The 13,368-nt window shown below is 40.1% G+C and overlaps 1 protein-coding gene across 1 annotated transcript in view; it reads left to right on the top strand.

The window, feature by feature from the left end:
• SORT1 (sortilin 1) overlaps positions 1 to 13,368 on the top strand; it is a 59,196-nt gene that overhangs the window by 2,920 nt on the left and 42,908 nt on the right. Inside the window, exon 3 of the mRNA XM_008566477.1 lies at positions 13,168 to 13,270. Coding sequence (XP_008564699.1) covers positions 13,168 to 13,270 — 103 coding nt within the window. The remainder of the gene's footprint in view (positions 1 to 13,167; positions 13,271 to 13,368) is intronic.

Genomic DNA, 13,368 nt, shown 5'->3' with positions numbered 1-13,368 from the left:
AAAAAATTTTTTTTTTTTTTTTTTTTTTTTTTTTGTCTTCCTGAGTTATTTCAAAAGACTATGTTCAAAATCAGAAATTCTTTCTGAAGCTTCCTCTAGCCTGCTACTTAAGCTTTCGGTTGTGTCTTCTATTTCATTGAATCCTTCAGTTCCATGAGTTAAGCTACATTCTTTTTTAAAGTATCAATTTCTTTGTAAATTTCCTCCTTCATATACTTGGTAGTTTTTCTCATCTCATTGTGTTGTCTGAGTCTTCTTGTATCTCATTTAATTTCCTTAAGATAGTTGCTCAGAATTCCTTTTCAGTCATTTCAAGGGTTTTCTGTTCTATGGAGCCTGGTACTTGAGAATTACTGTATTACTTTTGTAGTGTCATATTTTCTTGTTTTTTCTTATTTCTGTCTATATGTTGATGTCTGTTGGTCTTCTCTTACTCTGGAGTGGGCTTGGAGGAGAGAGACTTCCTCCTGTGCATGTGTTTTATATTGACCATTGAGTAAGATGTTTTAGTTTTGGTTCTAGGTCCACACAGTAGTGTAGTCTCCATGTGGGTACTTTGGCTGTATTCAAGTCAGAGTTGCATTGTGAGTGCCTCCTTGGCCTAGGCACTGGGGCACTTACTGGTTCCTTGCTGAGGTTAGTGACACTGTGTTGGGTTGTTGAAGATGTGGGCAAGGTCTCAAGTTCTTGGGAGAAGTACCTGGGTGTCCTGTCACTCTTTGGCTGGGGTGAGTGACTCTGGGTGGGCTTGTTGGCACACTGACTAGCATCCTGTGACCTTGATAGGTGCACTGGGAATTTTCTTCCTTACTCTATTTGGCTATCCTGGGTTTCTGCACTCTCTAGTTTCCATGTATGTCTCTTCCTGGGTTAAGGCAGTCTCATGTGCTGCCTATGTCGCTCCCAGCCCCAGGTGTGCTACCATGGGGGCCAGTGTCATTCCCCCTGGAGGTTGGGCCACTGGGTTGTGGGTCTGCACTCACTCACCTCCTTCCCTGGGTTCCGCTGGTGACCCTCCTTGTATCGATGCAGTTGAGTAGTTGGCGTTCTGCCTGCATGGCAGTGGTGGCTGCTGCAGTGACTGTGGTGGCAGTCCGCCCTTCACTGGCCTCCTGCCTGCAGAGTTGTGGTGTCTGCAGCAGCAGAAGGCTTACTGAGCAATAGTGGCAGCAGTGGGCCACCTGTGTGACTCCTGCTCTGTGAGAGCTGTTCTGCAGGAAGACAGGTGATAGTTCTAGAACCAGAGAATGGCTCCAGCAGCAGTGGTGGTGGGCCCATTTTGATCTTCTTCTGCAGGAATTTCAAAGGTCCTGGAACCAGAGTTCTGTCCTTCAACACAGTGATGTTAGCTTAAAAATAGGCAGCATATACCTTTAAGCCATGAAGCAATTGACATCTTGAAATTAGTATAAGCTCCATGAAGGCAAGGTTCTTGACTAACTTGAGGTTCTCCATCATCTAGCAAAATGACTGATGCATAGTAGGCAGGCAGTAAATATTAATTGAGTGAATGAATGAATACCTTGGCTTCTCTATGATTTTTAGAGTGAGAATTTTTTTATTTGTTTGACATAGGATTGACAGTATTGTAATATCCTAGTGCTAGAAAGGGCTGTAATAGGTAACTTTGTTTATTAAATTAGAACAGTAGTTGAACTATTTCAGGCAGATGGAAAATATCCTGTTTGGGGAGTGAAAAAATTGCACTAAAAAATTTGGAACTTTACTGTAGTAACTCTTTCTAGTGTTTTAAGAATCCTTATTATTAAAACTCTCCTCATGGTAAGTTTTCCTTACCAATTTATCTTTCATTATAAAAGCAACACAATCAAAATATTTGGAAATTTTTTTTTTTTTTTGTCTTTTTTTGTCTTTTTCCGTGTCCGGCAGCGGATCGCAACCCTCAGTGTTGCCCCCGTACCGGACCGGGGACCGGCAACGGGATCGCAAGCCTCGGTGTTGCTCCCGCGCCTCGCTCAGCCAGTGAGCGGGAGCCGGTCGGTATGTGGGATCCGAACCCTCGGACGGGAGCGCTGCCGCGCTTCCCAAGCGGCGCACCATCCAGTGCGCCACCGGGCCGGCCCAAAATATTTGGAAATTTTAAAGGAAAGAAAAAATTAACCCTAGTTGAGTATAATCTTTATTTATTTACAGTTTATTATCTTGATTTTCTTTTTTAATATTATATCATATAGCTGTTAGTCTTGGAAGCAACATGGAACAGCAAAAAGCTAGCAAGTTTTGTTGGCAAGTTGGTCTGAGGTTGAAACTCAGCACTGTCATTTGCAAGCAGAATGAACTTGGGCAAGTCATTTAACCTTCTGTCTTTTTTATCATCTGTAAAAGAAAGATGATAATATGTCCACCTCAGAGCTGTTGTGAGGTATGCTCTGCAGTGCCTGGCACGGAGCTAGAGCTTGGTGCTGTGAGCTGCTGCCATGCCAATGGCCAGGGATGGCATGTAGCCAGCATGTACTGGCGCTGCTGTACCAGTTGTTAAAATGAATAGAAAGCTTTCCATGCTAGTTGGTAAGATGTGATTGCCTGCCCCCATACACCTCCACAGCTTCTGCAAATGCACATCCCCCAACCCCTACCAACATGCAAGTGTTACTAACACCTGGCATTACAATCTACATCCATTCTGATTGGTTGGTGCGTGTACTATCACCTCTACTAGTAACCCTTCATTTTTGTCAATCTATGACATAATTTACTTAATCATTACTTTATTGGAAAGTTAGGTTGCAGCTAATTTTTTTCACCATACCTAATGCTGCTATGACAAATATCATACGTGTTTGTATCATAGGGGATGCTCATTTCCAGTTTATTTTTTAGTAGTAAATGAAAATCTCCTCTCTCGTTGATCTCTACGTGTCTTGAAGGCTGTTTCTTAAACTCCTCTTATCCAGGTTGAATTATCTTCTATACCAATGCTTCAGCCACTTTTTGACTTGCCTTCTAAATTCACTTTTTATTCTCTACGTTGTTCTTTAATCATATGGCCGGAATTGGACCTAACGGGTTCCTGAGTCAGACCCATGTAGAGTAAAGTGTTTTCATGACTCCCCTACATTTCACTTTTCAGTATTGTGCTTATTTTGGCAACTTAAACCAAAACGAGAACGAGTATCACTGTAGTACTATTTAAATACTTACCTCCATCTTACTCAGCTGTTTTTCATCTTGTATTTGTCCTGTGAGAAACCCCCCTTTCCTAACATATACTTTACTAGAGAGCAATCCTATTTGTTTTTAATATAGTCTAATATTACTAAGATTCTTTTTCTTAATGTTGCACAGCCATTTTTTTTTTATACCACAGTCACTTTGAATATTAATTATCTCTTCCCTGCTCTGAAGTGAAAACTGACTCTTTACCGCCTTCCAGAGTTTAGGTGGAAACTGTAAATACATGCCATGTTGACTCTCCAACTAGGCTGGCCTGACCTAGATTGACTCATGTTGAACATGCCAGTCAAGAGGCACCTGTTGCTTCAGAAATGGAAAAGGGAGGGAGCAGTTTGATCAAAATAGGTCCTGAATATGCTGCGGTTGGTTACCCAATTATAAATAAAATAAAAGCCCATTGAATCCACCTTGAAGGCTTTTCCATTTTTCAGAGCATTAATGATCATGCTATTTATTGGATTATCTTTGTCTACTAAATCTTATATGGCCAAAGGTTCATTTGGGGGTTAGATAAAAGATACTAATCACATACCACCTGCTCCGTGTGGTAGGACATGAAGGCTCACAGAATAGAAGGAAGCTGTCTCTGTTGTCTGTATTTAGGTTGTGAAAAAGAATTGTTGAAAGATTTGGGAGATAATAAATAAAGTTCCTAGGGCATTAATGATTAGATAAAATTGAATAACATACATTTTAATTCTTTATTAAGGAATATTAGTTTGTATAATAAATTGTAAAGTATATTTGTCTCTCACTTGCAAATATGAAGTTGAAAAAGAAATAAACTAGGCCGGCCCGTGGCTCACTCGGTAGAGTGCGGTGCTGATAACACCAAGGCCACGGGTTCGGATCCTATATAGGGGTGGCCAGTTTGCTCACTGGCTGAGCGTGGTGCTGACAACACCAAGCCAAGGGTTGAGATCCCCTTACCAGTCATCTTTATATAGGAAAAAAAAAAAAAAAGAAATTATAATTAAGATGATAATTTGATTTTTGGCAACTAAAAGATATTTTGCATCTTTTTGTTTTATGGCCTCATGAGTTAACTTTATTTTATGATCTACTCTGTGAAACAAATGTAAGCATTGTTTTACACCAGAATTCTATACCTAATTACCTCAACACTGCTGGGCTATTTTATTTCTGGTTTTCATTTCCTGTTGAGAGTTGCTCGAATTTTGGAAATTTATAAGAGAATCTCTAAGAGATTTTACATTAGAACTTATTTCATAGTCTGTGTTCTTCGGGATGTTACTTGAGATTTTTTTTTTTTAAGGATAAATTAGAGGTATACAACAGGCAAGTGCAATAAACCAGCTTCTTCAAGGCTTCTTGTGTGACACCTTTTTAATGATGGGTCCAGTTCAATTTCCACTGCAGTAGATTTTTTTTTTTTTTTTTTTTTTGGTGGCTCGCCAGTGTGGGGATCTGAACCCTTGACCTTGGTGTTACACCATCATTGCAGTAAATTATTAACAATGACTGCATATTCAGTTACAAGGTTAGCATAGATTTCATTTACAAAATATATTTCTTTCCTTTTTTTTTTTTTTTGTCTTTTGTCTTTTTTCCGTGTCCGGCAATGGATCGCAACCCTCAGTGTTGCCCCCGTACCGGACCGGGGACCGGCAACGGGATCGCAAGCCTCGGTGTTGCTCCCGCGCCTCGCTCAGCCAGTGAGCGGGAGCCGGTCTGTATGTGGGATCCGAACCCTCGGACGGGAGCGCCGCCGCGCTTCCCAAGCGGCGCACTATCCAGTGCGCCACCGGGCCGGCCCTCTTTCCTTTTTCTTTAAGAAAAGGTTTACTGAAATATATGACATTTTACCTTTAAAACAATTTCACTTTTGGGCTGGCCCGTGGCTCACTCAGGAGAGTGCGGTGCTGATAACACCAAGGCCCCGGGTTCGGATCCCATATAGGGATGGCTGGTTCGCTCACTGGCTGAGCGTGGTGCTGACAACACCAAGTCAAGGGTTAAGATCCCCTTACCGGTCATCTTTTTTAAAAAAAATAAAAAATAAAATAAAATAATTAAAAAAAAAACAATTTCACTTTTATACACTTAGAGTTGTCTTATCAATCACAACAAAATAAAGACCCCGGGTACATACTCATGTTCTTTCTTATCAAAAGTTCTGTGATTATAATATCTTACTCTGCTTACTTTCCCACTTATATTTTCAAAATTCCAACAGAAAACGTGCATCCTTTTCTAATAACAACAAAACACAATAAAATATTGAAATAAAAACATACAAGGTAGCATAAGACAGTGGAGGGGAAAAAGAGAGAATTCAAACTCTGCCAGTGTTACTAATCAGCTATTTCGGGTCTGTGGATCCTTCGGTACATTTTAATAAGCCACATTCTCCCTATTGATCTTTTAACTGGAAATCTCAATACAGTTGGTTCTTATTATTTGTAATAGTTATGCTGTATAAAGGTGCCACGAACACTGAATTAGTGAATATGGAACCATAGCTCCTAGGGGAAATATAGGGTTAGGTTTCTGCAAACCACTGGTCACAATATTCATTTTCATCAACTGATCCATATATAACCTTGTTTTATGTGTGCTTCTGTTTAGAGACACCTTATCAAATATGTATCGTTGATTCATTAACATCGAACTTGTGGCCAACAGCACTACAACTCTTGCCCAAACAAACCTTGCCTACCACCTTGTCTAACTTCCTCCATGAGGCACATTAAAGTCTTCTTGTGCTTAGGAACACTAAACAGCACATCAACACTACACTTGGATGCCATTTAAACAGCACAATTACCAGTAAAAAGCACAATTCAAAAACATGGCACTAAATGGATCAAAAAAGGGACACTTGTTTACGGTATAAGAGCTGAAACAAGAAGGCAGAGTCACCTTGTTTGGCCTCAGCTGGAAATGTGTGCACTGGTTGACTCAAATTATTTGTTGCCCTGTGAATGTCTGCAAATGAGTATAAAAGCACCATGAATAATGATTTTGGGCTTACAAATAAATTTAAGCAAATATGTGAATTTCACAAATACAGAATCCATGAATAATGAGGATCGACTGTATAAACTTTCCCAGTTAGTGAAAACTACAAAACTATGATTATTTTTAATAATTTGCCATCATCCTTGTTGCTTTTATGTCGCAATTGATAGTGACTTAATCATGGCAAAATGAACAAAGGGAATAGAGAACAGGTAGAGGCTAAAAGAGCTTTGAGGTGCATGCTAGAAAAAGCCTAGGTTGCTGTAAACAAAATTTTATTTTATTTTTAAAAATTTTTATATTTTTGTGGGATACAGTATGTTGTTTCAATGCATGCATATACTGCACAATGATTCTCTTAGGGTAGATAGCATGGTTTTGTATCTGTTAGTCCACCCTTTCTCCTTCCCTTTACCCCCCTCACCTCCTGGCCTCTGGTGACCATTATTCTACACTCTACTTCTATGAGAACCACTTTTTTTTTTTTAAAGATTCCATGTGTGAATGACTCTAACTTACTTCACTTAAAATGATGTTTTCCAGTTCCATCCATGTTGCTGCAAATGATACAATATCGTTTCTTTTTATAGCTGAATAGTAGTCCATTGTGTATATATACCACAGTTTTTTTATCCATGCATCCATTGGTGGGCATTTAGGTTGATTCCACCTCTTGGCTATTGTGAATAGTGTTGCAATGAACATGGGAGTGCAAGTGTCTTTTTGATATATTGATTTCATTTCCTTTGGGTATATACCCAGTATTGGGATAGCTAGGTTGTAAGGTAGTTCTATTTTTAGTTCTCTGAGGAACCCCCATACTCTTTTTTACAATGGCTGTGCCAATTTATATTTTCACCAACGATGTAGAAGGGTACCCTTTTGTGAACAAAATTTTTTCCTTTTTTTCTTTGTTCTTCTCTTTTATTTTATTTTATTTTATTATTTATTTATTTATTTATTTTTCCTTTTTGTCTTTTTTTTTCGTGACCGGCAACGGATCGCAACCCTCAGTGTCGCGCCCGTACCGGACCGGGACTGGCAACGGGATCGCAACCCTCGGTGCTGCGCCCGCACCTCGCTCAGCCAGTGAGCGGCCGGTCTGTATGTGGGATCCGAACCCTCGGCGGGAGCGCCGCCGCACTCCTAAGCGGCGCACTGTAGCAGTGCGCCACCGGGCCGGCCCTCTTTTATTTTATTTTATTTTACAAACCCTCGTGTCAAAGGCTGACTCCCAGTAGATTGCAGTGAGGAAGCTGCTCTGCTGTATACAAAACCCCAACCCAGAAGCAGGTCATTTATAAATGGTTTAGCACCAGGTTCCTCATGAGTATGCATTGCCTTTCTGGCCCCCTCCCCACTCCCGTTTCCTAGGACAAGGGGCTCTCTGCACCAGACCTTGGTCCTGATGCCCACTGGTGGTTACGGTGGGGGACTGGCTATCTGAGGCCAACCAAGGCAGGTGGTGCTGCCATATTGTTCTCCCTGGCCAGGATTCTTATTTAGAGGTGTTCAGTCATAATCCCACAGGTGGTAGCTTTGCCCCATTGGCTTCTCAGCCAAGCACATACACCAAATGTCTGAACCTGCAGTTCCTCTCGTACTGAGCAGGATTACCATGGAAGCAACACATCGTCAGTAGGGTAAACCTAACCTGTCTCACAATCGTCTAATCCCAGTGTGAACAAAATTTAAAGGTGATTCTGATGAGGGCTTGGAAAGAAAAGATGAGAGGTATAGAAAAAGTTTACATCTTAGAGAATACTGAAGTAATCCATGACAGAATGTAGGTAAAAATATGGATGATAAAGGCCATTATGATGAAGTTTCAGACAGAAATGAGGAACATACTATTGGATAATGGAGAAAAGGCAATTTTTGTTATAATGTAGTGAAGAACTTGGCTGAATTGTGTTCATATTTCAGTGTTTTGTGGAAGGTGGAACTTGCAAGCAATGAAATTGAATATTTAGCTGAAGTGATTTCTAAGCAAAGTGTTGAAGTTGTGGCATGGTTCCTCCTAACCACTGATGGTAAAATGCAAGAAGAGAGAGATGACTTAAAGACAGAATTGTTTAGCAAAATGGAATCAGGACTTAAAGATTCAGAAAAATTCTCAGTCTGTCTCATTGCAAAAATTGAGAACACTGGGGATGTTGCCAAGTGACCATATGATAAACAGATTGGTATGGATGTGAACTGTGGACTTCCATCCCAGCAGGAAAACTACCAGTTTGAACTGAAGAGGAAGGAGATGGGAAGGAATGAAGGAAGGCTGTTGAACCTCTTGGATTTAACAGGACAGAACTATAGACCTATTCAACTGTGAATGTACCCTATTCTTTAAGACAAGGGAAGAATGATCGCGAAGGCAGTTCAGAGATCATCGAAGCTGCCTCCTCAGTTTGAAAAGCAGGGGACCATCACCTTGCTTTCAGTGGGCTAGATGGCCTCTGTATAAAGCTGTGGGTACAGGGCCACTCAGAGTTTTGGGGGCCCAACCCCTACCTGGCAAAGCTGCAGGGGCAGGGCTGCCACTTCAGTTGGTCTGGAAGGAGGGACCCTTACCCCTGTGGGTCTGGAGGGCAGAGCATTGGGCTGAAGAAGATTATTCTCAAGACTTAATGTCTCATGGAGTTTGCCTAGTAGTTTGAACTTAATGTGGGAATCCCCTTGCTTCTTTCTCCCGTTTGGAAGGAAAAGTCTATGCTATGCCTGTCCCACTGTTGTATTTTGGAAGCACGTAGCTCATTTGGATTCATAGGTTCACAACTGGAGAGCAATTTGCTTCAGGATGAATCATACTTTGATTCTCACTGATATCTGATTTAGATGATATTTAGATGAGACTTTGGACTTCAGACTTTAGAACTGATGCTGGAATGAGTTAAGACTTGGGGCTAGGCTGCCTGATTAGCTCAGTTGGTTAGAGCATGGTGCTGATAACACCAAGGTTCAGGATTCTATCTCTGTATCAGCCTGCTGCCAAAAAGAAAAAGGAAAAAAAAAAAAGACTTTTGGGACTGTTATAATGTAATAAATGTGTTTTGCATGTGAGAAAGACATGAATTTTGGGAGGTCAGTGGTGGTATGCTATAGACTGAATGTTTGTATAACTCCCAAATTTATATATTGAAATTCTAACCCCCAATGTGATGGTATTTGGAGGTGGGGCTTTTGGTTGGTGATTAGTTCATTAGGGCAGATCCCTCATGAATGGGATTCATGCCCTTATAAAAGACCCCAGAGAGCTTCATTGTCCCTTCTGCCATATGAGGACTTAGTGAGAAGATGGCAGTCTGTGAACCAGGAAGCAGGTCCTCACAAGACACCAATCTGCCAGCATCTTGATCATGGACTTCCCAGCCTCCAGAACTGTGAGAAATAAATTTCTGTTTATAAGCCACCTAGTCTGTGGTATTCTGTTATAGCAGCCTGAGTGGACTAAGACAAGCCGTGTTCCAAATATATTTGTATTTTAGCATTATTTTCTTGAGTTATAAACATGTGCATATTCTTATGCATGTTTACACCACAGATACATGCAGAAGTGATCGTTTATTTTTGGTAACCAGAAAGAGCAGATATTAGAGTTGATGCATAGAATTGTTACTGAAAAGAATAACTCTAAAGCAGGTGGTTTCACATGGTTTTAATTGTTAACATCATTTGACTGCTGTTCATAACTATAAATTGTCATATGGAATTTGAGCAGTAGGTTTATTTTTCAGAGTGTTTCATTCATTAATTTCTTCACAATGTATGATGTATGCTGATAGAAAATAAGGCTACATTTAAATAAGGTGTTATGTTAAAATATATCTCTGGACTCAAAGTGGCCTTGACAGAAATCTACTTAAACCCCAGCAGGTTGATACGAGTCCATTTTCTCCATTTGTTTAGCTGGGTAAGTACCAGAGTGTTGTAGTGGGTGATTTTTTGTTTGCTCATGTTACTTCCTTTTTCTGGAGGGCAGGGTTGGGTTTGCTGTGCCAAGTTCTTAAATGGCAAGCAGGCTTGCCAGCAAGTTTGCAGAGAGGTTCCCTGGGGATGTCATAAAGGAGGGGAGATTTGTAAACTAATGATAATTGCTGCTTGCAACTCCTTTGGAAGGTTTTCTGGGCTGTTGATAACATGTACACTGTAGAATTGTTTATGCACATCTCTTGGCTGGCTGTCAGGAAGATAAGAACTGATCTTATACTCCTAAGCAGGAGAAAAGGTAATAAAGGGATCTGTTGAGTGGTGCTTAATTCTGGTTTCATTTATCTAGGAATTTTCTGTGTATGCTAAGGGAGGGGAAGAGTCATTCAGAAGACTTAAAGACATAGTTTGCTTTAATGCACTATGAGGGACCTGTATGTACGCGCATAGATATTTCTCTTTTTGTCTCCAGCTTCCTCTTAGCTGATCTTCACTGCCAGGTCACAAGCCCTGACAAAATAGAGGAAGACCCCAGGTTGTAAGGGCAAAACTCCTCACAAATAATTAAAAGTTGTATGTAGTTTGGGGCTGTGAGTTAAGAGAATTGGATTGTAGCTTCAATTTTGCCCTTAACTAATTAGTTGACTTGATAAATTGCCTACCCTTGTAACTCCTCATCTGTGAAATGAGGAAGTTAGACAAGATGTTCTCCTTAGTTCCTTACATCTCTCATGATCTATAATTCTGTGATTCTTTATTTGTTGAAGCTGCTACCAAAATATGAACCATCCTTTTAAGTGATATATTCTATCAGTGAAGACCATTGCAGATTACATTTATCCATGGGCAACTAACTTGCAGTGTGCAGTGGTCTTCCCTAATGGATACTTAAATTTAATGAATATTAAGGTTTTTATTGAAACATAATTGATTATACATATTTGTGGGGTGCAAAGTTGACTATCATTATTCGTGTACAATTCATGATGATCAAATTAGGATAGTTGGCATATTAGTCATTATGAAATGGATCCATTAACCAATTTCTCCCTAACCCTCCCCCTCCTCCTCTTCCCCTTCTCATAACCACAGTTCTGTTCTCTCCTTCTGAGAGTTCAACGTATTATTGCATTTGGTGTTTCTTTTTTCTTTTTTTTTTTTTTTTAATCTCCCACCTGTGAGTGAGGACATGCAGTATTTCTCTTTCTGTGCCTGGCCCATTTCACTTAACATAATTTTCTCCAAGTTCATCCATGTTGCTGCAAATGGCAGAATTTCATTATTTTTGTATAGCAGAGAAGTATTCCATTGTGTACAAATAGCACATTTTCTTTGTCCAATTGTTGGTGGATGAACATTTAGTTCATATCTTTGCAATTGTAAATAGAGCTGTGATAAACGTGGGAGTGCAAGTTTCTATTTGAAATGATGATTTCCGTTCCTTTGGGTATACACCCAGTAGTGGGATAGCTGGATTGTATAATAAATAGTTCTATCTGTAATTGTTTGAGGAGCCTCCATACTGTTTTCCATAAAGGCTGTACTAATTTACAGTCTCACCAACAGTGTAGAAAGGTTCTCCTTTCTCCGCATCCTCGCCAGCATTTGTCATTCTCTGTGATTTTGATAATAGCCAGTCTGTTTGGGGTGAGATGATATCCCAGTGTGGTTTTGATTTGCATTTCCATGATAATTAGTGATGATGAGCATTTTTTCATGTATCTATTGACAATGTGTAATGTCTTCCCTTGAAAAATGTCTGTTCAGTTTCTTTGCCCATTTTTAAATTGGATTATTTTTTTTACTGTTGTTTGAGTTCCTTGTATGTGCTAAATATTAATACCTTGTTGGATGCATAGTTTGCAAATATTTTCTCCCATTCTGTAGGTTGTCTTTTCACTCTGTTAATTGTTTCCTTTTCTATGCAGAAGCTTTTTAGTTTGATACAATCTCATTTGTTTATTTCTTCTTTCATTGCCTGTGTTTTGGGGATCTTTGGATATAAAAATTTGGCATTCTGTATCATGTTTTAAGACAGCAGTACATAGTACTAAACCTGGCAGAGTTAGACAGCTACTGATTTTTTGTTCTTATTTCTCAAAATCTAAATATGGATTCAAATATCTCTCAAAGGTATTGCTGGAGTGAACTTTTGGAAAAAGCTTTGAGAACCCAAGAGTTGAGATTGAGTTTGTTTTGCTGTGTTTCGTGGGCTGCATGAATTCAAGACTTGTGCCTAGGATAGTAACCTCTAGGGGGAAAAACTTCAAGATCTCTGCTACTTAACCTATAGCTTTATCATAAGTACTGTGGATTAATACAGCAGGTAAGACACCTTTGGCTGCATTTAGCAGAGATCCCAACTCAAACTAGCTTGAATCATAAGGAAATTCTTGGTTCATATTACTAAATACAGAGGAAGGACAGGCTTCAGGGTCAGTTCAATCTATTGTCATAGGCTGTGCTCCTTTGGGATTCCAGACTTACCTCAGCTGTGCTCTCATTGTGACAAAATGACTATAGTGACTTTTTGCTTTGCATTCACATACTACATCGTGGGGGTTTCTCAACCTTGGTTCTATTGACATTTGGGGCCAGATAATTCTTTGTTGTTGTGAGACTGTCCTGTGCATTGTAGGATGTTTGGCAGCATCATTGGCCACTATCCACTTGATGCCAGTAGCACCTCAACCCTGAGTTTTGATAATCAGAAATGTCTCTAGACATTACCAAATGTTCCCTGGAGGGCAGAAACACCCTGGTTGAGAACCACTGATCTGAAGGAGGACAACCATTTCATCAAGTGCTATCTTAAGTGTGAAGAAATGTTTCCTCAAAGACCCCAGATTTCCCCCTTTTGTTTCATTGGCTCAACCTGGGTCTCTCTCCCATTCCTGAACCCATCACTGGTGAAGGGGGTGGAATTTCCCTCAGACGGATGTGACTGTTCAGGGGAGGGGTGAGTGCCTTAATAAAGTCAGTGGAAAGGGGGAACAGAAGCTGGGTAGGAACCCAACAATATCCATGACCTTGTACTCTAAATTTGCCTTTTTTTCTTCCATTTAGTGAGGATTATGGAAAGAACTTTAAGGATATTACAAATCTCATCAATAACACCTTCATTCGAACTGAATTTGGCATGGCTATTGGTCCTGAGAACTCTGGAAAGGTGAGAGTCATTCTTGCATGTGTAATGTTTGTGTTTGATACCACATGCAGGGCTGTCGTACATATATTAGTATTGGAACAATCCAGTGATGCACAATG

Source organism: Galeopterus variegatus, unplaced genomic scaffold (genome assembly GCF_000696425.1).
Source record: "Galeopterus variegatus unplaced genomic scaffold, G_variegatus-3.0.2 Scaffold16, whole genome shotgun sequence".
In the NCBI taxonomy this organism is placed as follows: Eukaryota; Metazoa; Chordata; class Mammalia; order Dermoptera; family Cynocephalidae; genus Galeopterus; species Galeopterus variegatus.
The sequence above is the reverse complement of the archived record's forward strand: the minus strand, read 5'-3'. Positions and strand labels throughout refer to the sequence as shown.